The sequence below is a fragment of the Amaranthus tricolor genome, chromosome 14 (genome assembly GCF_026212465.1).
Source record: "Amaranthus tricolor cultivar Red isolate AtriRed21 chromosome 14, ASM2621246v1, whole genome shotgun sequence".
Taxonomy (NCBI): domain Eukaryota; kingdom Viridiplantae; phylum Streptophyta; class Magnoliopsida; order Caryophyllales; family Amaranthaceae; genus Amaranthus; species Amaranthus tricolor.
In genome coordinates, this window is record NC_080060.1 from 2,287,674 (window position 1) to 2,313,178 (window position 25,505).

The window sequence follows — 25,505 nt, forward strand, 5'->3', positions numbered from 1 at the left end:
AATTTTGACCATCTTGGTGGTCGGAATTTTAAATTAAGTGGTCGGAATTTTAATACTTTAATGGTTGTAATTCGCAAAAAGTAAACATCGAGGTTGTAATTCGCAAAAGTTCTAAACTTTATGGCTGTAATTTGCAATTTATTCTTCTTTTAATGAGGTGGTCTTCTTTCGAGAAAATTCATTTGCGTGCACTAAAAAAACTTGTGTTGATTTTTGAAACCAGTCTACAGTCTCTATGGGTAGCCAGTGTTACAAGTGTTATTGCTCAAAGTTTTTCTTGGATATATAATATAAAACTTAAAATAGTCTTTTCGGTTAAGTAATGCAAAATGAGTAAAGCAGATAAATATATATGTATTCTCCAGTTGTATTCGTGTCAATGTATAACTATTTAATATATATTTTTTAATTATTTTCAAAATTTATTCACACTATACTAGTTAGAGCAAAGTTTTTTTTATCATAGAAGTACATTTAAATAAAAATTGAAAACAAAAATGCAATTGATCGGGTATTTATGTAGAAATATATGTGAATACTGAATTAGAATAACATTTATAAAATAATTACTAGCTCCATTCGATAATCAACAAAATCAATAACTAATTGACATCCTTAGAATGAAAATACAAATATAATTTACACTTTATATTGTTTTACTACATTATTTCTAATTGAAAGGTGGAGTAGTCCTTTCTAATATTAAAAATATCCAAAAATCACTCAATTATTTTTTGATAATTTGTAGGAATATTTTGGCTAATTTTGAGAAGTATATTTCGAACACCTAGAAATATATCATATAATATCTAGAAAAAAAACTAATGACTAGTAAGTACACCTCAATTAAGACAATTTATAAAAAAAATCAATTAATAAATCCAAATAAAAGGCAAAAAAATCAACAAGAAAAAAAATATCAACTCGAGAAATAAAAAAAATCAACACAAACTACAACGTGGGAGGATAATAGTGATCAAATCATGATAAGAAATATGTGCTACACATTCATTCCTTAAACCACACAAATTATATATCATTCTAATTAATTCCATTTTATTTAATTCTCATTCTACAAAAACCCATCTTCAAATTAAAAAGAAACCAAAAATGGCAAGCATGAGTATTTCAATGACCCCAAAAATCTTGGTACCTAACTTGCCAAATTTAGAATCTCCAAAAATAGGTAACAGTATGGTTACATTTATGAGAAGAAGTCATGGGAGTCGGCTTGTAGCGGCTCGAGCGGCGCCGGATAAGCTGTCGCAGAATGTAGAGAAGAGTATTAAGGATGCTGAAGCCGCTTGCACAGATGACTCGGCTAGCAGCGAGTGTGCGGCGGCTTGGGATGTTGTTGAAGAAGTAAGTGCAGCAGCTAGCCATGCTAGGGATAAAGCTAATGCTACTAATCCTATTGAGGAATTTTGTAAGGATAATCCTGAAGACGAAGAATGTAGAATTTATGATAATTAATTAAGTTTTTATCATGAGTTTTAATTATCTTAAGTTATGATAATGGAGATATATGAATCATAAATATTGGTCATGTAATTATGTGAATGTTTTCCCAGACATCTTACCACGTCTGGTTTTTATTGGCCGTAATATTTGCATAATTACTGGTAACCGTTATTTATCAACTACAATATTGTGTTACTTTGTTTTCTTTATTGATAAGAAAAAACATACTCAAGTAAATTTTTTTTTTGGTTTGTCTTTAATGTATATTAATTAATAATATTAATTACTGATATGAATTATTATTATTATAGATAACTAAAGATATTGGCGGTTATAATAATGTATTGAATAGTGTCAAAATAAAAGGTTCAACACTGATAAAAAAACAAAGCAAGTAATACTAAAACTCGCATTTAAATTTAAAATTTTTAATTATAAATTTATCTTTCTTTTAGTTGCAACGCTTATTTAGTATTAATTTATTAATATTCTACAATACAATCTATGAGAAAATGATATAGCTAAGCTAAGTGATGCTATGTGTTTTGTAATATTTACTTTATTATTATTAATATTCACATTAATTTTATTTATTGTCTAACTAAAGATATTATAAATCAAAGTATGAAGAAAGTGTAGAATGTAAAAAGAGTGAACTCGGGTTCACCATGTTTTCTCTAGTATCAATATCAGCTCCAAATACGGTATTGATAAGGAAACTCAGGCAACCTCAAAAGACAGTTGGCCACACATACAAATGCAAGAGGAAAGAGCACAAGCATAAACTACTAAACAAAATGCATTCGATTGTGCAAGCAAATATAACTGAGAACTCTATTTTCCAACGTTCATCAATTCATCATAACGAATGAAAAACGTTACATAGCTGTATCATTACAATTGGTACGCCAACATTAGGCAACAATACATGCTCATGGATGAGTAAAGACCACCTCCAGAGCATTTCAAAAAAGAATTAAGCTCTTATAGAGAAGTTAGGCCGCACCGCATTCAAGATAATGCTTGGTACACAGTACCTAGTTTAGCCGCCTCGTGCTTCCCTTCTTGTAGCATCATGAAGCAACTCAACATCAACTCCATCTGGTGGTAGTTGGACATATCTAACAACTGATCCTCTTATAAAGCAGTTCCTCACTGATAACTACAGTAGTAAATAACTATAAGTGAATTTCTGTTGCAGATTGCAAGAGGGCGTAAAAATTTTTCATTAGGTGAGAAAAGCAAACAAGTATTCAATTGTACACAGAAAAGACCACAGCAAGTGTTATAAGTTCCATATCATTCATTTACTGTCAAGGTAAAGTAAATATGACATAACAAAGCAAAAATGTCCTATTACTGAGCATCTAAGGACAATAGGACACCTCCCAGTGTTACAGTGTCATTCAATATTCTTTCGCACAAAATAAACTTCTATAAACATTGAAAGTCGAGAAAGTGCACCTACGAACTTTCAGGTCTAATTATATAAGCCTAAATGAATAGAAGCTTTTATTCGATTAAGATTTCCCTTAAACTACCTCGTTGACAATCATTAGCCAAAATGGAAGAAATGAAGTGATTTTGACTACATGTCACATATTGGACAAGGAGCATAGGTATATTTTTGTTGGTTAATGGTCCTTAATTTCAGTAGCTACTTGATGAGAAGGAATAAGTTGCAAAAACACATCTGCAATATTTCCCTTCAATTATTCAATAACATGACTCGACACTAACAGTAACGTAAGAAAATATTCAGTTTGATTTTTTTTATTGCCAAATATCAAATGCAGCAGACATTAACTGAAGTTGAAGAATGAGAAACCAATTCACATTGTGCATGGCTTAAGCAATGACCAAATGTACACGGTTTTTTGCTCTACTGAGATCAATGGCAGAAAAAAAAAAAAAAAAAAAAAAAGAGGAAATAAGAGTTTATACATGCAAAACAATCTTCGATAATTTTAGTATAAGCCTTATGATATTTGATGCCTCATTTTTATGATTCTATCAGCAAGTATTGATTATTTAAACCCAAATTTTCCTCAATAGTCAAAATCGTGAATCATGGATAAGCCACATCAGTTTTTGTCCTTCTCAAGTTTCAATACGTATCCCCTTTTGTACCCAGTAGCCAGAGCTGACACAACATAAGAATCGCAGGAGTGATTGGCAAGCTCTGGCATCTTTTTATTGTCGATAGAAAAAAAGAACTTTAAAGGTATGCAGTCATTCATACCAGAGCAATGATAAAACAAAACCTAGACATAGAAATAAAATCAATATTGGATCCTGATCAAAACATATTCTCCAACAAATACATCCTAGCTACAGCACGTGTAGCACGGGCAGTAACAAGTTCACCAATAACATTATGGTTGAATGCTCTCCATATTTTCTCCTACTAAATCATTGGTCGACAAAGTCTCAACACAATCCATACAATACAAGTGATACAATCATTCAATAGTTAAAAAGAAATTCAATTGGCAGGGAGTAGAAAATACCATGTGAGGGTACTTGTCTTGGTCAACAACCCTAGTGTTCTCCAGCTTGATGTTGAGGTACTGATCAACAGAACGGAGAGTACCCCTTATGGAAAGATCGTTCTTAAGCTCCACAACAACTTCACGCCCCACAATTTCCTTGAAATAAGAGAAGAATAGCTACCCGCACAAAAAAATAAAGGAGTGAAAAATCACGTTCAGCAATAATGCAAGATCAATAGTTTGTACTTCCGAATAAAAGTTACCATTTTTTACAGCTTTCTTTGAGCTCTAGTTCCGTGATTAATCTGTAGCATATACAAAGCTATGTGAGGTCAGACCGTCCAAGGTATGAAACTTAACCAAAGCACTTGAACTTCACGTTATTATAAAGAAAAAGTGTTGGCATGAACCAAAACAGGAAGAGAATATACATTTCCTAATTCTTTGTATGTGAGAGTTTCCACATTGTTTGTTTTAGCTCATGTACCCAACCCCATGTCGTTGAGAGTAAGGCTTTGGCATATTGTTGCAATACATGACAATTATCACATAATGATAAGTAGATTGTCCCAAACACTCTTGAGACTTCAATCATCTCGTTTTATTTTTTGTATAGGTGTGATAAATCTCAGCCATCCCGGGTTCATGATCAGATAAATAATATCAGGCCTCGATCAATATAGGTTGCCACTTGCCACCTCAAGTCTCATCCTTTTATAATCACAAGGTGAGAAATTCCGTCAAATTTCTGAACAATGTTTCCTTAAATCACTACAAAACTAGCCAAATATAAACAACATTTTCAATAAACCAAAAATAACAGCACGTAAAATTGCGTATTCTTCAAATTTTATAGAAAAATATCATAATGAAAACTAAAATTAAAGATTTCGTGCCAATAAATCTAACGTCTAAATTATGGATTTCTTCACTGCATTAATAGCTAAAATAGATAAACCCTATCCTACAATCAATTTCAACCCCCATTAACATAATAATGTCAAAAATCAACTCATTGAAAACATACTATGATAATGAGAAGTTATATAATTAAAATATTCAGATAAGTGCACAAATGAAAATAATTTGGAAACAACGAAAATTGAAAACAACAAAAACCCAAATTGAAAGAAATTAACCTGAAAAATAGAAGAGTGCGCCACGAACACGAATTTGTTATTAAGATTACGAGAATATACTAGAATTTAGTGAATTTTCTTCGCTATACAGCAGAATTAGGGTTTAACATAAATATCTCTCTCACGGCCAGGCGCCAGGTCGAAAACTAATAATGCCGTAATGGGTGTTTGGTGGTTCAATTTTGTGTTGTTTTTTTATATGAACTTGTTGGTTGTTTAAAAAGTTATGGGGGAAATTGTCGGTTGTTTTGGTGGTTTGGTGGTTTAATTTGTGTTGTTTTTTTTTTTTGTTAATTGAACTTGTTGGTTCTTTAAAAATTATGAGGAAAATTGTTAAAAATAAATTAATATTTGTTCTATACGCTGAAAATAAACCTAACTATTTTTTTTATTCTTCATTTACAAAAAAAATTTAAAAATGTTTATAAATAATAAGTGAGTTTATTTTTAGCAAATATACCTAAAGGTGAGTTTATTAAAAAAGTAAATAATTGGTGAATTTATTTTCAATGAATCAAGTTGGTTTATTATTAACAATTTACCCAAAAATTAATTGTAAATGACAACAATTTATGCAAATAAATAAATAAATAATAAATATTTAATAGACTTTTTTCATTCATTTTAAGCTTATTAGCCACTTAATCTCAAATAAATATAGATAGTCAATAATTAATGGAGTACTTAACTTTATGTACAATTCTTAAGCAATTGACTTAAATCAAACCAACTTAAAAATGAATAAAAACAAACAACATTCTCAGGCTCAACATGGTCAAACAAGGAAAAAAAAAAAAAACCACCAACAACCATTTATAAAATACCTCAAAAAAATTATTTTATGGATTTTCATATGGCTTAATTGTGTACAAAGTATAAAAGTTATAAATAGTTAATATGTTAATTAAAAATCTAATAAAAACTAATAGCCAATAATCAATAATCACTGGTCAAACATCTCAATAAGTCTTAGTGTGTTACTACGGATAATGTAATGGTCCTATTCCTGTGGTTTGACGTTAACTTTTGCTGCCAAAAAAATTTGTACATAACTGAATCTGATACAGTTTTTGGTTGACATAAAATTGATTGTGTTTCCATGACAATGCAAAAAAAAATCAAAATATTAACTTTTATCATAATAATAAAATCGTTAGCTTAAACTCTCATAAGGACATAAAAATCTAATTACCGACAAAAATAACTCAGGAAAGAAGTACATGACTCCTCTTTAAAGAGACGACAAATTAACAATCGAAACATAGAAGAAAAAGATATTATAATAAAGAAGTTTTGTAAATTCAAATATTTTATGTAAATAATGAAAAAGTAAAAAATCAAAATGAAACAAATAAAAAATAGAGGTTATATATTGACAATAAAATATAGTTAATTATCTATATTCGCTAAAAAGTGTTTTTACATTAAAGTAAAAAGACTCTCTTATATTTAGTGTTACATACTCCTCCTACGCCCTAATAAGTCAGCCTTGTTTAAAGAGAATAAGAAAAAATAATTTAAAATTCTAAAATATAACATGAGACAAATAAAAAAGGTACAAAGATATTAGAATATTTTAAATAATATCATGCCATCATGAAGAATGTTCTTTCCTAATCCTTTGATAAGCTTTAAAAGGCCAATCTTCTTAACTCTTAAAACATAGAGAAAGCTATTCCACCTAAAAATCTTACTTTTAAAATCTAAAATCTCTTTGTTTCCCCTTTATAACAAACTATACTTTCCTTTATAACTGGCCATATTAGATTGATAGGACTATATGAGTAGTGTTACTAGTCACCAATCACCAATCACCAATCACCAATCACCAATAAAGGCAATGCTAAAAAGAAATTACTTCTACTTTGCAAGAATACCCTAAGACTAAGAAACATGGGCTCTTTAGCAAACACAATTAGAGGGCAGTAATTAAGCCTAATAATCATAGGATTAATAATTAGTGCAAAAAAGTTTATTAGCAAGAACACACATCACACATTATTCTTCATGGTTTTGTTATATCAACTGGCTTCAAAATTGATAATATTTTAATTTTTTGATTCGTAATTCGCGGAAAGATTAACGAATTACATGACACAAGTCAAAATATTAATAAATATAACTTTTGTATAGAAAACCAAAAGAGCATTGTGGTGTAAGTTGCTTGATCAAAATAGAATGATAAATAAGCTAAAGCTTTAACTAATATTTGGTGTTGATTGGTTTAGTTGACAGGTTTGATCAGATCGTAACAATAAGTATTATTGTTTGTAATTTAGACAACTATATGGTTTATTTGAAAAGTAGACCAACAATTCGAAAAAAACTTATCATTTTGGCTTAAGAGCGACTTTAATTTGCCTTTAAAATCATTTACTACTTATTTCTAAATTGTTTGACTAGGCAACAAATAAATTCAAAAGCCAATTAACAAAAAAGGGCCCTTCTATAAATCAAATTGGATTTCCATCAATTAAGGAGATAAACAACCCTCCAAGTTCCAACAATGTCAATTATACATCAAGAACACCAAATTTAAGGCCACAAAATTACAAATGCAACATAATTTTCATACCATAATGCCAAAACAGGGCATATGGAAAGCATCAAACAAATCTAAAAATAAACAATAACACACCGGAAAGGACCCAACAAAAAAAAATCACTCTTAAAACCAAAAGCACAAATAAGTTGATGATACTTTTGTAATACAACAATTAATCCACATATAGCAGCATTGCAGCAATAACTTTGTTCACCATTGATTTCTCTATTGATCTCAAAGAACCGCCATTATTCGCCACCACTGACAATCTTTGATGTTCAGCACTGAAACACATTCGAGATGGCGTTCAGGGGGTAAGGAATCTGCCATGGCTCAAGCATATTGTCAGGAATCTCGGGAATATCCATAGCAAATCCACTAATATCCTGCATAAACTGAAGCACTGAGTTCAAAGACCTCAATCTATCAGTCAACTCAACCATTTGAGCTCTTAAAACATTATTTTCCGATTGAATTCCAATATAAATCTGAGAAACAGCATCGATTTTATTCGAAATCTCCAAGTTTTGAGATTTCAACTGTTGAGCTTCTTTTATTAGTTCATCAACGTGTTGTTGCTTCCTCATCCTCGATCTACGAGCAGATTCACGGTTCGATATCATCCGCTTTCGTTTCCTTTCATCCATATTCGCATATCTCGGATCAGAATCCGATCCGGAACTTACCTGTTGAGGCTGCTGCATGATAATTAAATACTTAACCGCTTCTAAATCCGAAAAATCGTTGTATTCCTCGCTAAAAACTATTTTGGGGAGTTTTTTGAATTAGGGTTAGGGTTTGATTGAATCAAAAACAAAAAATAACTAAATCCATGAAATTGAGGCGATTAGTTCATGAGAAAACGTAGAACCAGTAGAGGAAAACAACTGAAAAGGAGTGGAGAATTCGAATCCTCCGCATCTGAATTTGATAGCTCATGTAGGCTCTATGAACATTGAATCGAATTTCAAAACATAAATTGATGAAACTAAACCCTGTATCTTATCTCGAATTAAAAAGGTGAAATTGGTGAAATTGATTGAAATAAATAGGACAAATTAAAGAGAGAGAGAAAAGAAAATTGATGAAATCAAGGATTAAGACTTATCTGAAAGGAGAGAGAATTGGGAATAACGCATTAAAGCACCCTAAGCAAAGATGACGAGAAAGAAGGTTTTTACAAATGCTAAACGTGGATTATATAGAAAAATCGAGAAGCTTTGCTGTCGTACGTTTCGTGGGAGCCGCTTCAATTTACTGTTGCTTCTCATTTGACCTAATACTTTAGATTTAAATTCTTTTATTTGTGATTGATTTTATTTACAAAAAATTTGACTCCAAGTCTAAACTTATGTAATTGGACAAATTTATACTCTCGCCAGTTTTGTTTGTTCTCATTCAAAATGTGGAAAGAAACCATAATAGTTAATAAGTATCGAAAGATTTTAATGTTGTGTAATTATTATTAGTTATGAGTAATGATTGAATGAAAAGTAATTATATAAGTCTTAAAAGCGATCACATAAATGTGATTATATAGACTTAAAACTAATCAAATAATGGGCTAGTCCATTTATTATGTCTTAAATATAGGACGACCGCATATAAAATTGTTTCGTTTTCTTTTATTTTTCTTGCTGAATAATTTTTATAATCTATAATTAGTTTTAGATGATAATTTTAGATTTTTGCAAATTGTTATAAGACACGCACTATGAGTATGAAGTGTGTTTTAGAGAAAAAGTGTAAAAAAATAAAACAATATATAAAAAAGTTAATGGAAATTCAGTACGCTAAAGTTTAAAAATTAAATTTAACTATTTAAATATTCACAATTTGGGTACAACTATTTTATAATCATTTGATCAAAATATAATGCTAAAAAATTTATTATAAGACGGAGATATAGCACAAAAGTCAAATTTATGATTCAATTATTGAATAATGAATGTTGTACTGATTGGCCAATTAAAAATAGTCATTTATTGGGGGTGGTGGAATTGTTTTTTGTGATTAAATTAAAATAGATTTTTATGGAAAAGATAGAGCACATTGGGTGGAGGTGTTAGTTGGGATAGAATTCTTGCAACTTTTACTAGTTGACACATCCTAACACGTCGTATGACGCCAGCTTAGCCTTTGGTGATGGTATTGGAATTTTTCTGTTTACGTTTCAAACAACATTGGATTATCGGGTTAATTTTGGATAAAATATTATGGATCGATTTAAAATTGTGTTGTGTTTTACATTATTTTTTATATAATTTTAAGTTTATTTTGAAGTTGAGTCAAGTCGAATTTGATTAAAAAGTAGGGTAAATATTGAGCCGTCAGGTCTGTTTTCAACACCTATACATATAGGAATATAAAAACCAACAGCAATTCATGAATTCTTGTATAAAACGTTTTTTATATGAGATGCATTTTATACATAGGTAGAATAGTATAATTAATACAAATTATTAGCATATAAATTTTTTGTCTTGAGACTGTCTCACTGAGAAATGATTTATGACACGGATAAAAATCTTTGAATAGTTCAAGAACAACGCTTACGGGTCATGTTGGGCTGAAAGCTGGCTTTTGATTTTACGAATACCTAGGTTGTGTTTGGTAGGATTGTAGGAGGAAATAGAGGATGAAAATGAAATTAAAAAACCAAAATATTGATATCCCATGTTTAGTTCAAGTGAATGGGAATAAAAACAAGTTTGAAAATGGTATTAAAACTTGGTCAATTCCCATCAAAATATTACCAGGGGTTGGTATTAGATGGGGTGGAATTGATGGAAGAATGTTAAAAAAACATGCATACCCTTGTTTATTGGTAAATTTTACAAAATAAATATGAGATATTACAATTCTCAAGTCATTTTTGAAAATGGTAAATTTGTAAATTTTTATTCTATTCTCAATCTCATTCTCGCCTATCATTATCATCATCTTACTCAATGTATCCCGCTCATAGAAAAATTATGGACAGGATTTGGGGAGGGAAGGACGGCGGCAACTCATACCCATGAAAGAGAGCGCGACCAAAGGAGTCCCATTCTCACCCATCAAACAAGAAATATTCATCAACATTATACCCAGTATATCCGCCTCATAAGAACTATGATCATGGTGGGAAGGGAAGAAAGACAATAACTCATACTCATAAAGGAGAGTGCAATCAAAGAGTCCATCAACTCAAGAAAAATCTTCAAAGATAGTGTAACTATCCGGAAGTCTGCAACTTACAACACGCGTTGACCATTAACAACAATTTAAGAAAGGATAATACAAAAATAAATAAATAAATACATATGAAGAAAATAAAAGTAAAAATAAGAAGGTAGTAAGATAGAAAGAGTAAAATTACGCTATGTAAAAGGCAAGGAACAATAAAATGACAGATAAGTGGGATATAATCAGTAATCGAAGACGTGAATAAGACGCCTTCAATTACCTCTATTTCTGATCAGATCCTTAGAGAAGTATAGCTCATACGGATCACTTTTTATCTATTTCTTCCACGTTCTCTAGGTCAATTAATTATTTCCATTAACATGGGATTGATAATTAAAATGTTTTTTCAAAGTTTAGTTTGAGAATTAATAAATTAACATGGGATTGACAATTAACTAATTTTCAACTATTAATTACTCAACAAGTCTTATGTGAGACCGTCTCATCGTAAGACGTGTCTATACAAGCAATTAAAAAATTAAACTTATATTGAAGTTAAGTAGATAAAAACATTTATTTTATTAAATTTTAAGAAATTTAAAATCAACGTGTATCTTAATAAAAAATTTATCTTAATTAATTGCCAATTTCAATCCCACCTCTATATCCTCAAATACCCATATTTGCACTTACCAAACACTTAGATTGAGAATTAATTTTTTTCAAATTTTAGTTGGAAAATTTTTTATGACAATAGACTTACTTATTTCAGATTTTCCAAAATAAATTGAGCAAACGCAAACCCAAACCCAAACACAAACACATTTGTCTCACTGTAAACAAACAACTCTTCCCATTTGTCTCGCCCTTTTTCCAGATCAAAACCTCAAATTCAGTAAAAAAAAAAAAAAAAACTTGCAGAATCTTAAAACAATCAAATTCCACATATCAAAGCTCAGTTCATCATTCAAATTTGCATCTGTGCAAGAATTTGAATTCAACTGTAGTGTAATACAAAATGGCGGCAGATGATGTACCCTTAGACGATAAAGCGAAGAGAATGAGAGATCTATTATCGAGCTTCTATTCAACGGATCAAACTTCTGTAACTAATTCAAATCCCGTTTCTTCAAAGTACGCTACATTGGATACCATCAATTCGCCTTCATTTGATCCTGACAATTACATGAATCTCTTGGTAGTTTCTCTCATACCTTTTTTGGTTATTGTGGTTTTGATTTGCTTCATTTAGCTAATTTTCGATGGAATTGTTTTTCTTTTGTTAGCATTTTGTGATACATAGTTTTTATTATGGATGCAATCTGGTGATTTAATTTGGAAAATGCTACTTTATGGTTAGAAAGGTTTGTAATTAGTTTAGGGTGTATAGTGGCTGGCTTTGAGATATAAGGTGAGAGCGGAAATGGATGATTATTTGCTACATAGATATAGATGGTTTAGAAAATTGTAGCAGCAGTAGTAGGCACGTACCGAAGGTAATAATTGATAAGAGTTGCGTTTCAATATCAAGATAAATCAATCTTCAGATACTTACAGTAAAAATGCTAAAATTGTTACTGAGTTTAGGTTTAGCACTTTACTGTATATATGTGCTGATATTGACTTGCAAATTAATGTTTGTTATCGACCTAGACTTCCTCCATAGTAATTAGCGGCTGACTTAAGCAATTAACTGATCATTCTTGATATTGATGTGCAAAATCTATGTGTTTTTTTACACTAGTTATTCGTAATACTAACAATAGAGATGAAGTCAAGATTTCCTGTTCTTGACTTAGAAGTAATTGATGTGATGAATATTATGATAAGGTCTCGACTCTGACTCGATCTATTTAGTGTAACATAATCCGCTAGCTAATTTGCTTTTAAAATTCGTGTTTCGCTCAAACTGCCTCCAAAATAGCCCAAAACTGCCATATTTTGTAGTGAATCACGTGACACCCGTCGTACAAAGGACGGTTATGCTCTTGTAGTTTCGATGCCATAACCGTACTAGTCTTTTTTCCCGTGCTTATTTGTGGCATAAGGGTTGCAACTTGCAAGGGGCTTAATGCTGTTATTTGGTTTATTGGATTTGTTGCTTTTAGCTTCTGCTTCATATTTAGTTTAAAACTTTGTATCGATAAAGAACTTCATTTTTCAAAATTATGATGATGAAATACTTTTAAACATATGTGTGTATGTGAATTAAATTAGTGAAATGATGTGTAAACAAGATGAGAAACCTTGTTACAAAATGATAAATTAAAGGGGTCACACGTTTTTTGGTATATTTTTTTGTATGATCAGATTAGTTAGGGGAACTCTCACCCTAAGCTAAAGGTATAGCAAAGAGGAACTCTCACTCTATTGCTTGGGGTAGTTTAGATAAGGGAACTCTCACCAAATCACAAACTACAAGTCTTAACTTTGGGAACTCTCACCAAAATTACTACTCTTCAAATTTGGAACACTCAAATTTGGACAATTAAAATTGACTAAACACAAGTCAAGTTCAATAAACAAAACACAAGTTTTTTGGCAAATTTCTGGATATCTTTTTCATTCATCAAAGTATGCTATATATAGCATTCTTACAACCTTCACTTGCCTAAATAAATTCAACAAAAGAAAATAAAAAGACAACAAAATAAAAGAGGATTAAGTGGCTAATCAATGTCCACATTAATCTCCATTACACACACTTAAGACTAATTAAACAAAGCTTAAAACTAGGATAAATGTTCAGCAATTAATCTCTCAAAAACTGTTCAATACCGTCATTCAAAGCTGCCCCTTGAATTTCAAAACCGCCGCTTTAAATGAGATTAAAAACCAGCTTTAAATCTCCTTAAAACATACCCCTTTGTATTCCAAAACTGCAGCTTTAAATGAGATTGAAAACCATCTTTAAATCTCCTTAAAACACGCCCCTTTGAATTCCAAAACTGTTTGGAATTTATTCCTTGTAACCGACATTAATTCACACGTGTATTGAAGCTTGAAAAACCCCCAATTACTTGATGCTTTCAACAAGGTTAATTACACTAAGTGAAGTGCATCCCCTTGTAAAAATTATTGGACCAAAACCGTGCTTAGGATTAAAGAAGGACTGGGACAAAAATAATTCCCTTGCATTGTTTTGGACTTGGACCTCACCTTGACCACTTGGACCATCTTGAACATTAGGACTTTGACCATATTGGTCATGAAATATGGTGAATAAGAAAAATTAATAATAATTGAATAAAGTTGTTGGATTTTTGAATCGTAGAATCGTGTTATGATTCTATCTCTTAAGGTTTTATTCTAGATCTTTCACATTAATTTGGATCGTAGAATCGTATGATCGAACATTAAAATCACAATTTTGATAACAATGGTGCAATGCATCGTAGATCTTGGAGATCACAAACTTTTCTTAGATGAAATTTACATAACATAGCGATGTTCTCTTTAATCTTAGTTGGCCACTGCCTTGAGGGAGGGTGAATGTAGGAAGAATAATTACCTTAACTGATGTTAGATTTTTCAAGAGTTTTTCTACTGTTTTTTTTTTCTAGGCTTATAGTTAAATGAAATAGCTTTGCTATTCTCCCGGTTATAACATGTAATATATGTAAATTTACCATGTATATGTTTCAGAATTTCTATTAACATGTAATTTTGTAAGTCTTGGAGGCATAGCTCATCTAGAAATTCTTACTTGTTACCTTTCTCTAAATTCCATTTGTAGGTACAAAAATCAAACTTGGAGACATTACTTCAACGGCATGTTGAAATGGCAGCTGAAATAAAAAATTTGGACACCGATTTGCAGATGTTAGTGTATGAGAACTACAATAAGTTTATTAGTGCCACAGAGACGATTAAAAGGCAAGTTATTATCTCATAAGAAATGACCATTTAGATGTAATATGATGGTTGTCTGATACTTTGATTATATTTTTGGTGTGTTTTAGATGTTATGAATTTTTGTAGCTTCTTTTTACATTTTGCCTTTGTCTTGTGTTGCTTGCTAGGCTGTTTCTGTGTTGTTTTCTCTATATTTTGTTAACTTATATTATGCAAAATTTGAGCTGCTATCTACAGATGTGATGAGTTATTTGTGCTGGCTTGCACATTATAGACTTTATTTACTACAACTTTCTACGGCTATCTTTGTTTTCCAAAAATTGCTTATTCACAACGTCTTAGTTTACATAATTCCATGAAAATTTTTGTTTATTTTATAGGATGAATAGCAACATTGTCGGCATGGAGGCAAATATGGAGCAGTTACTTGAGAAGGTAGTAAAGTAGTTTATTTGCGCAAATTGAAGGATCTTCTATTCCTAAGAAATTAAGATTTTTTAAAAAAATATTTTTCAACTTTTTTATGTCGCAGATTTTATCTGTGCAATCCAGGAGTGATGGGGTCAATACATCACTGTTTGAGAAAAGAGGGCATATAGAAAAGCTGCACCGTACTCGCAACCTTCTACGCAAAATCCAGGTATGGAAGTGAGTGGGCAGTGCCTTTATATTTTGTGTGATCTCGCGGATTCTACCTTCCCTTGTAAAGGGTGTTTGACACTTTTGCAGTGGTGTGAATTTGTTCTCTGCTGTAGAATTCTGTTAAGGACTCTGATGTTAAGTAGTAGTATTTTTCTTTGGATTCTGTGCATACTTCCTGTCACCTTTGTGCGATTCTGCAGTCAGCACTATAAGGTCACCTGGATGTTGTATGAAACGGAATTATAAGATATTACTCTTCAAAGTTCTGTGAACTTGAATGTACATGGAATATATATTGTTTCATGATGATCATGTATGCTGAAACCTAATAATCCATTCTTGTGTCGTAATATTTTGATGTTATTGTTTGCAAAAATTTATAGTCATAACAAAGCTGGCTGAAAGTTGTACGTTTTTTGAATAGAACAGTTCATATATGATTTACCTGAAAGACTCGGGAAGTGCATTAAATCTGAAGCTTATGCTGATGCAGTTAAGTTCTACACCGGTGCAATGCCCATTTTCAAGGTTTTCCTCTGCTTTGTACTTTTTGGTTGTACTTTTTTTGCGCTTGGCAACGTATGAAATTAATATTTCATAATGTCCTGTTCTCATTTTTTCCAATAGGCATATGGAGACTCGTCATTCCAAGACTGCAAGAAAGCATCTGAAGATGCAATTAGCATAATAATTAAGAATCTACAGGTAATTCAGTTAATGTTTTCCGCATACCTGAGTTTTGGGACCTAGAAGAGGATAATTACGGCCGATACCCGACTAAATTGAAAGATGAAAAGTAAATAGGGAATCTGGAAATCCGGATGGCCTGAAGAATGGTTCTTTTAATAAGTTACATAGGTGGTAGGATTTTAAAGCTGATTTTTATAAATCCTTGAGGACTACTTTGTGATTTCTTTTATACTTTCTTCTTCAGTAATTCTTTTTCTCAGCTAAGAAAAGTTTATATGTGCTGAATCTATGCCTACGGTATCATTTTTGGCGGGAGTTTGTAGTCAACAGCGGCTGACAGTTCTGTGAAGTTCTAAATAGCTATTACTAGTGAGACTGGCTTTGTATGCATGGTTCAAGTGCTATGTTGTTTTTCTGTGCCCCTTTGCGCCCCCCCCCTCTTAAATTAGCATACTTACCTAAACGAAGGGGATAATATAACAGAAAAAAGACAACTCTTCTTATGTAGTTTAGCCTTTTCTGTTGTTGCCTATCCTTGATTTTCAGAAGGACTACTTCATATCCAACGCTTTTTCTTCCTCAGGAAAAGCTTTTTTCGGACTCTGAATCCATCCAAGCTAGAGCTGAAGCTGTAATGCTTCTCAAGCAGCTAGATATTCCGGTGTGTTCTTGAATTCTTCTAGTATGTCAGCTTTTGTTGAAATTTGCAACATCTCAAGATCTGCATAATGCGCCCACTGCTGTTTTTTTTTCTGTGGTGTAATCCATTCAGTTTCCAATTGCTTTTTATCCCAACAGGTGGGCAACATGAAAGATCGATTATTTGAGAAGTTGGAGCAATCCCTTGTTGATGTGCAACTACACTTTGATGGAAAAATTGCTTATCCTGCAAACTCAGATGAGTCTGCCAAGCAAGAATCACCTGATCATAATTTTACCGCTCACGAGGTAAGCAGTGATTTTCTTCAATAGGGTAAACACTTGGGAATAGAGTACTAAATGCACACACAATTATGAATTTAGGATTGACATGCATGTGTTGCGTTTATGTCTCTCTAATTCTGAAATATCTGTTAGTCAAGATTAGTATTTGTCAATATTATCAGCATCAACTGAGGCTCATTCCTTCTTTGCCAATTTTATATTTACTTGTTTGTATTGTGGTTCTTTGTCTTTCTGTAGTTTTTTAACCTATGTACTACCAGGTTTCAACTTCTGAGTTGGTGGAGGCAATCCGTGCTTACAGAGTAATATTTCCTGATTCAGAACAGGAACTTATTAGAATCTCACATGATCTTGTTATCAAGTAATTTTAAGCTTGATTCCCCTTTATTAATTGGTTGAATCTATTTGAAGCTTAATCTCTACTTCCATTGTCAGCTATATGATAACCAATTGTTGATTCAGGCATTTTGAAACCATTGTGAAGCACATAAGGAACCAAATTTCTTCACTAGACTTGTTGGGAATGCTCAGTGAGTTCCATTTCTCTAGAATATGTCCAAATGATTGTTGGCTATAGTCTTGGAGGATTTTCAGCTTTTGTATAGATGTTTATGCACTCTTGTTAACTTTATTTAAATGTACATTAAAGTACAGAACCTATATAATGTATGTGGCTTCTACAGGCGAGATGTAACATATAGGGGCCTGTGTAAATAATGCTTATGGGTTGTGACTAATAGGACCTAAATTGAATTCTGATGAGTTAATATTCTGCCTGCCTGAGGTGAGACTTTGGTGCTAGGTCTACTTCAATATATGTCTGTTTATTGGCTATCTTTGGGATATGCATATTATGATTATTTCATATTATATGCCAATTCCCTTTTAATGATTTTCTTGCTGTAGTTAATAGTTGTTTAATTCTGGCATTGTCAGTTACTCTTTACATTCTATCTGTGGCAAACTAACCATAATCTCTTGGTCAAATTCTAATATGTTCTGGTTAACTGTTAACCAAACTTCTAATATGTAACGTGCTGATTTTTTTTTGGTGATTTTTGTTATTGTTCTCAGATCCATATGTGAAATGACTTCTTTACTGATTTATTTTCTTGTATAGGACTTGTTTGGGATGATGTGCTAATGATCGATGATGTGCTACCTGAAGCATCTCTTGCTGATGTTTGTTTGGAGGTTTGTCCTATGCTTCTCCTTTTTCTTAATATAACTTCTTGGTCTTTGAGCTATTAGAGCCTACATCATGTTCGGTACGTATTGTATTAAGGGATTTGTTCTTATTGTTTCGTATCTGTGATTGTGACCAGGCTGCCAACCATGCTGTCAAGGTGTACATTTCTGGCAGCTTTTCTCATCTCCTTCAGGAAATATCAAGTAATTCCTGTTTCACTTCATTTTATAATTTTGTATGTGTGTGCTTAAAATGTCCCGATTACTTTTGTGGGAGGAAAAAAACAATATTGAAGCTTTTTTCCTATAAAACAAATCAGAATAATATAATGATATGGTGCAAAAGGGTCGCAATTTAGCTTTTGTTCCTTTGTATTGTCCCCAACTCAGCATTTAGAAGAAGAGAAAAATGAAACAGCAAATAGACTTCAAGGATAATTGATCTAGATTATCACTTCATCTGCATTTTAGTTGAGATGTGCACTGTAGATATGCAAAGCAATGATGATATTATTGACAGGTTTACCCCTACGATTACGAAGAGAGAGAAACTGGGAAGGGAGGGAAAAGGTGGGTTTGTTATCAACTCCTGCCACTACCACCACCAGAACCATTGTCGGCCTGCCTTCTGCCATTGCCATAACCACCACCACGGACAACCTGCAGCAATGATGCCACCACTGCTATCGCCATCCAACTTTTGTAAAAAAATTCACCATGGCTATATACAGAGAACTTACCGAATACTGAATGTCTATTAAAGGAAGAAAATAGAAGTAAATACACAAGAACACCTGAGACATCGTTGTATAGGAGAAATAAATCAACTAATAGTAAAACAACAAATTCATATTCACCAAACTTTGGCGAGCCTCTCCAGTTATCCTAGGGAGAGGCTTTTATGGATGGGGTTAAGGATTTACTTTGAGGTTATAAATTAGATTTATACTAGAAAAATCATGGCATTGGGGCTATATACATATCCTTGAGAAAGTTATGAAAGGCACAGTGTATAAAAGGCTTTAGTGCCACAAGATACAAAAAAGCCTTATTTTAATAGACTCTCCCCTCACCACTCTCCACTACCTCCATAAAAACCAAATTAATATCCGTATTTAGAATAAAGAGGTCAAATAAGTCTAAAGCCCCATAAATCTGAGAACAAAAGAAGATTTGTGGTTGGAGAGAAAAGGCTTGACGTAACAATTGAGAAAGTGGAGGAGAGATAAAATCTTTAGGGAGGAAGAAGAGGGAGGAAAAAGACATGGTAGTGGTGTCACCTGTTAATGTGCTGATGGTGGTTGGTGGCTGTCGATGATGGGAAGGCACCAATGAAGACATGGGAGGAGAGGGAATGAAGATGTTTGGCTTTGGAGGAGAAAGAGTGAAGATGTGTTTTGAATAATTTTTGATTGTCAATGTTACTAATGTAGTAAGGGTACTTATTGTGTTAAATCAATTGAGTTTGGGTTTTGATGGGATATTAGATGGGTTGTCTGTTGGGTGTATGACTAGATGGGAATTATTAGTAAGGGTATAGTGGTAATCCAAAAGACGTTCTATATATGGTATGCCTAGCAACTAAAAAGGCCAAATGGGGAATGATAGTAACTAATAAAAAAATAAGTATGTTTCATTTGAATTTTTTTTTAAATGATGAGTTGAAATTGTTCATGTGGTCATTGATGATTGAAGGAACAAACTGTCGGTGAATATAATTGATCTCAACAATGTTTTGGTTTTCTATATATCGCTGTCCTGGAAACTCTGGGTTCCTGGGTACTATTGTAAAACTATATAGTGACTTAGTGATCAGATTGCTTGGGAAACAATTGACAAAAAGGTTTTACAAAATGGATGTGGTCTATGAATGAAAATGCCAAGATAAACTTAGATGATGGGAGATGGATTTAGCTGTATAACCTTCGACGAAAATCTACGTCACTGTAAGACTGTAGCATGGACTTGAAATTTTACTACATGGCATAGCTTACGCTCTTGAGATAGTGATTACGTTTTATTTGAATACATGTGTCTTAGGTAATGTTACTTTTCTGTGCTTGGTCGATGGTTTTATAATATATTTTTAAATTTGCAGATTCTCTGATGAAAGTTCAAAATAGCCAAAAGGAGACGGTGAAAGAAGAACATTCTTTGCAGATTATTCTGGAGGCGAGCAAGAAGGCAGTCATACAAGGGAGCATGGGTGTCTTGCTGGTAATATATTTGCTTACAACAGCTACCTTTATATATGTGTGCATGTATGTTACATGAACTTTGTAAAGCAGTCTTGCATTCTCCTCTCTGTTGATTTATCATGTTTCTGTGATTTCCTTTAGAACTTTCGTCACCTTCTTGATGATAGCCGGCCACTGCTAAATAGACTGAGGGACTTGATTGTTGATTGGGTTCAAGAAGGGTTTCAAGACTTCTTCATTTCACTTTATAATCGCTTTCTTTTGCTTTCGGGAAAAAGTAGTTCAGTTGCTCCAGATTTGGTTTTCCGAGACAGCATTCAAGGAGACAAGACTTATGCTGGTCTTGTTCTTGTTCTGGCTCAGCTCTCGGTTTTTATAGATCAAAATGCCATCCCAAGAATCACTGAGGCAAGTACCAATGAGTTTTTGAACCTTTTTTGGTTTATAATTTGTACGTTGATACTACTTTAATTACAATAAGGGGTGACCAATAATTGTTTGGTTGTTTTTCAGGAGATCGCAACTTCATTTTCTGGCGGAAGCGTCAGAGGTTATGAGAGTGGCCCTGCATTTGTTCCTGCAGAAATTTGCCGAATATATCGATCTGCTGCTGAAACGTTCCTGCACCTTGTAGGATTTTTAATCCCTTCACCTTTTAATTATTTGATATCATTGAAGTGACAATCTATTTCACCTACATTTTTTAGTCAGGATTAATATAAATTTTGAACTCAACTATAAAGGTTTTGCAATTCATATGGCATAATGGCAGTGATTCAAAAAATTTAAGGAAGAACTAAAGGGGTGGGGGGATGGGGGGGTTGGGGGAGGGGAGGGAGACTTGGTGGCCATCAGGGTGGTAGCCCTTTCTGATTTGGGCTAAGCTATTCTTTAACATACTTGGGATTCAAAATTTATGATGTTAGGAGTGGGAGCTGTATTCTTCCTAATCTATGAATCATTCTCCCTAACCTTTGAACTCTGTTAGCTGCTATGTTAGTTGCTTTTTAACTGGTTATCAGTAGCACCCACCGTTCACTGTATTTTTGTATTTTTTTGTGGACAAGGTGGATATTTGGCTAAATCAAACTAGTGCAATCTATCTATCTTTAATCCAATGACATGCTTGTTCTTCAAGGATTAGCCCGAATCTGTGTCAGCATATCTTCGCCTAATCACTCTTATGTATTGATCTCTACGTAATTGCATTGTTAAAACTGTAGGAAGTAGTAACGGTGGTCTTCCATTATGTGTCCATGCATGTGTATAAAATTTGTAAATTGAGAGTTTGAGATTGAGGCAAGTATAAGTATTTATATCCTAAAATGAATTTCATGGGAATTGGATTAGGAGTGTCTGCTTTTATTTTGTTGTGGGTTGAATAGCTGGGGTTAGCACGTGGCTGTGTTTCCCTTCACAATAAACCTTTTTTTAACATGTTTACCTTATACAAAAGGAGCTGATGGAAAAAGTCTAATCAAAGAAAACAAAACTTTTGAACAAGTATATCCCAGTTTACTTTAACCCCTAGTTTGCACTTATAAACAGTTATATTAATGCGGTCGATCCCTCTCTGTTCCTATTTTACTGTAATATCTGTTTTGTTATTGATATAATCCATTTTCCACTTTCAGTATATAAAAATGAAAACTCAGAGAGTATCGGTTCTCCTTAAGAAACGGTTTACAGCAACAAATTGGATCAAGGTTAGTAATCTTCATGTATGATTGCCTTTTTAGTGTGTTCGTAACAAATCTGATGTTCAGATTTTGGTGGTTTTCACTTGTTACAGCACAAGGCGCCCAGAGAAGTTCACATGTTTGTTGATTTACTTCTTCAAGAGGTTTGTTTTTTTATCCTTTGAAAAATTATTCTCAACCTTTTGATGCTATTCAACCAAAAGCTGAGTTGAGAATTGAGATGCTTTGTGCAATACTTGTTACCTACAAAGACCATGCTAATCTCATGTTTCTTGACTAGTACGTTGCCGGTTAAGAGAAATTGGTCCCACTCATCTGTAATGCCTGGGCAGTGATCAGAATGTACTGATCAGAATATACTTAAGAGAAGAACAGATTATAGCAGAACACGAAAATAGAGACAGAAAAAAGAAGATTGAAAGGAGAGAAAGCTTGTAGTATTATTTAGCTAGATGAGCAGAGTACCCATCCTGAACTTTTCGAGCGGTTCAGTAGCCCCCTAGTGTGTAAAAACACAAATGTGAATACATCCATCCAGCCCTCCTTATATACATAAGCAGAATCTACTAGAATATGTAATTGCCCAAAGTACCCATTACATAACAGAATGCAAAACAACCTTCCAGCTGGTATAACAAACTTGCCCACATCATTAGTGAATTGTAGAGCATGTTGGTCGGACCCTAGACCTTTTGAGTATGATGTGCTTGCGATGCCTTTGCTGTCGTTGCAGAATTAGTTTTTGGGCTCGAATCTGGCTGATCAGTACATGTTTTTGTTTTTAAAATAAATAAATGAGAGGGTACACATTCATTTCCATGTTGGAATTTCTTTGTTGCAGTTGGAAGGAGTACAGTCTGAGATAAAACAACTGTTACCTGAGGCACCCTCCCGTAAACATCGTCGTGCTGATAGCATTAGCAATGGGAGCACATCATCTTCACGTAGCACTCCATTGCGTGATGACCGTCAGCTAGCTCGATCCAACACTCAAAAGGCTAGGAGTCAGCTGCTTGAGTCTCATCTAGCCAAATTATTTAAGCAGAAAATGGAAATATTCACCAAAGTGGATGCCACACAGGTAAGACCTGAAATCCTGTGTGCATAATGTTGGTACAGCCGATGCTAGCTTGCAGCTAATGTGTGGGTATGGTATGGCATGTTTCAGGATTCTGTCGTAACCACAATAGTGAAACTTTGCCTAAAAAGTTTGCAAGAATTTGCTCGATTGCAAACTTTCAACAGGAGCGGATTTCAGCAGATTCAGTTGGACATACAGTTCTTGAGGATTTCTATAAAGGATAACGTGGAAGATGAAGCCGCGGTCGACTTTTTACTCGAGGAGGTAAGAAAATCTTATGCTGTGGCAAGAACGTTTTTGCAAGCCCCAGAGCTGATCAACATACATACACCACTTACCAGAGCAATCGTTGAGTGATTCTTTCTTGTCTTTGGCAAACAGATGAAAATTTCTGCCTCTGCCTTAAGATTTGGTTTCTGTGGTCTTGAATGGACCATAAGCTTTGTGGTTGCTTATTTGCGCATAAGTTCCGCATAAAAAAGTTCCAAGGAAGTTGCTATTGTGAGTTTTGTTTGTTTAACCAAATCATCAAAAACCATAGAGATTTTAAATTCTCAGTAAGTGTAATTCCATGCCTATCCCTTTGGTTATTTGGAATTCCTTTGGTTTTGAAAAATCTTACGACTTCATTAAATTTCTAAAAATTTAACGAAGGAGATAAATTCATAGGTATTAAAAGTCACATGGGATTTTTCAACCTACATCAAACAAACGATTTTTGTGTCTCTGAAGCGTTATACACTTATACCCCTTATTAAAATTTAGCATGGCATTATTCTGAACGCTGATATTTTAAATTGGATCTTCAACGTACTCCTGTTAATTTTTGTCACTAGCTCAAGAAAGTTGATGCACTTTGTGTATGTTGTGATATGAAACTGTTTGGCTATTCATGTAACTCGCCAGGTAGTTGTTGCTGCTGCTGAACGTTGTCTGGAAGCGATCTCCTTAGATCCTGCTGTTTTAGACAGACTTATACAAGTAAAGTTGGAAAAATCCAAGGAACAAACTCCTACAAACGATCCATAATTGTAAAAGATCTCTTTCGTAGCATTTCGTACTTGTAAATTTGTAAGAATTCTCTCGCCGATCTTCCATATACAAGTATTATTCTGTATGAGACCGTTCCCAGGTGTGGTAAGAATGGGTTATGACAAGAGTGGGCTTTTGCTGAATTCACTTAACAAAGCTGAGATTTGAGTCACACAATTATGTTGTGTGATCGTTATGGATGCATTGCTGAGAACATCATTCATCGCCGAGGATCAAAAATGTAATGTAGAGAGGATAAAATATCAAAAAATCAGATTTTGTCACTGTATTGTTTTTAACATTCAAATTTTAAGTCTTTTGTGTTTACATATGTTCTGTAATGGCTAAATAAGCACTATGTGATTACAATTTGCAGGGATGTGAAACTGTGAACCAAGTGTCGAGTTGAACATAAAACATGCTTGAGCTCTACAGAACTTTTATTAGTCTTTTACATCGAAAACTTTTGAATGAGTTGTGAGCTATTGCAATATTGGATTGGAGATGGATTGGGTAGGTTTAAGTTTGTACTCTTTATTTTATTAAGGTACTCTAAGATGCACCCTTGCGGAGCTATTGAAATTTACAAATAAGATAAAAAATGTTATTATAAATTAACTAAAAGGTAAAGGTAAAGAACACTCCCAGTATCCCGCATGAAGGAGGGTCCGGGTGGGGAGTTTTATTTTTTCTGAAGGATGCGGACAAATCATACAAGGTCCCCTAAGGAGGGAGTAAAGAGAGATGCGCGTAGTTAAAAAACCCTCCAATTGATACCTGCGCTCAGTAGGAATCGAACTCCAAATTTTTTGCTCCATATGCAAATGCTCATTTATTGAGCCACAAGCGCTTTTGGTAATTGACACAAATTCCCCACAAATAAGGTAGATAGTTGTGTTGAAATGAAAGCCAATTATGAAAAAATTCCATTAATGAATGTAATTATGTAGGTAATAAATTCAAATATTATCATTGTTGTTTATTTTTGACTTTTATACATTTTTAATGTAAAACCTCTAATTTCAACTATTAATATCATTATTTTGTTTTTTATAAGTTAATAATAAATAATTCTCATATAATTATAAGCAGAGACAAATCTAACGATACATACCAAATAACACCAATGAAATTATAATTCATTTAATATAATGAACAAAAATAAATGGTACATTTGTATTTTTGTTTTTAATTAATAACCTTATTTAAAAAGATTCTTCAAAATATTTTTTTGTTATAATTAAAATAATAATAATAATAATATAATAATAATAATAATAATAATAATAATATAATAATAATTAGTAATTATAATAAAAAAAAACATATTTGCCACGTACATCGCGCGCTTTTTTTCACCCAATTTCCC

The 25,505-nt window shown here is 32.9% G+C and overlaps 4 protein-coding genes across 5 annotated transcripts; 2 read left to right on the plus strand and 2 right to left on the minus strand.

Moving 5' to 3' along the window:
- The first annotated feature begins 961 nt into the window (after positions 1 to 961).
- LOC130799761 (calvin cycle protein CP12-1, chloroplastic-like) lies at positions 962 to 1,656 on the plus strand. Its single transcript, XM_057662984.1, has one exon. It carries the CDS (start codon positions 1,111 to 1,113, stop codon positions 1,471 to 1,473), a length of 363 nt encoding a protein of 120 aa, XP_057518967.1. The 5' UTR covers positions 962 to 1,110; the 3' UTR covers positions 1,474 to 1,656.
- Positions 1,657 to 2,242: 586 nt separating this feature from the next.
- Positions 2,243 to 5,319, minus strand: LOC130799762 (sm-like protein LSM2). 2 transcript variants are annotated; one of them, XM_057662987.1, is made up of 5 exons: positions 5,093 to 5,319; positions 4,385 to 4,664; positions 4,217 to 4,258; positions 3,972 to 4,130; positions 2,243 to 2,623 (listed from the first exon to the last, which is right to left on the minus strand). In XM_057662987.1, exons 3-5 carry the CDS (start codon positions 4,217 to 4,219, stop codon positions 2,504 to 2,506), a joined length of 282 nt encoding a protein of 93 aa, XP_057518970.1. In that variant the 5' UTR covers positions 4,220 to 4,258; positions 4,385 to 4,664; positions 5,093 to 5,319; the 3' UTR covers positions 2,243 to 2,503. The 2 variants fall into 2 exon arrangements, with proteins under 2 accessions (XP_057518970.1, XP_057518969.1); XM_057662986.1 differs by lacking the exon at positions 4,385 to 4,664 and having other exon boundaries at positions 5,093 to 5,315.
- Positions 5,320 to 7,519: 2,200 nt separating this feature from the next.
- Positions 7,520 to 8,953, minus strand: LOC130799763 (bZIP transcription factor 53-like). The gene has a single exon (XM_057662988.1). It carries the CDS (start codon positions 8,339 to 8,341, stop codon positions 7,916 to 7,918), a length of 426 nt encoding a protein of 141 aa, XP_057518971.1. The 5' UTR covers positions 8,342 to 8,953; the 3' UTR covers positions 7,520 to 7,915.
- Positions 8,954 to 11,530: 2,577 nt separating this feature from the next.
- Positions 11,531 to 24,599, plus strand: LOC130799764 (vacuolar protein sorting-associated protein 51 homolog). Its single transcript, XM_057662989.1, has 20 exons — positions 11,531 to 12,003; positions 14,542 to 14,681; positions 15,041 to 15,095; positions 15,193 to 15,300; positions 15,732 to 15,830; positions 15,930 to 16,007; positions 16,576 to 16,653; positions 16,791 to 16,940; positions 17,198 to 17,298; positions 17,400 to 17,467; positions 18,058 to 18,131; positions 18,263 to 18,329; positions 20,224 to 20,342; positions 20,465 to 20,731; positions 20,837 to 20,953; positions 21,958 to 22,029; positions 22,116 to 22,166; positions 22,865 to 23,104; positions 23,192 to 23,368; positions 24,011 to 24,599. The coding sequence occupies exons 1-20, from the start codon at positions 11,824 to 11,826 to the stop codon at positions 24,131 to 24,133; spliced, it is 2,364 nt and encodes a 787-aa protein (XP_057518972.1). The 5' UTR covers positions 11,531 to 11,823; the 3' UTR covers positions 24,134 to 24,599.
- The last annotated feature ends 906 nt before the right edge of the window (positions 24,600 to 25,505 follow it).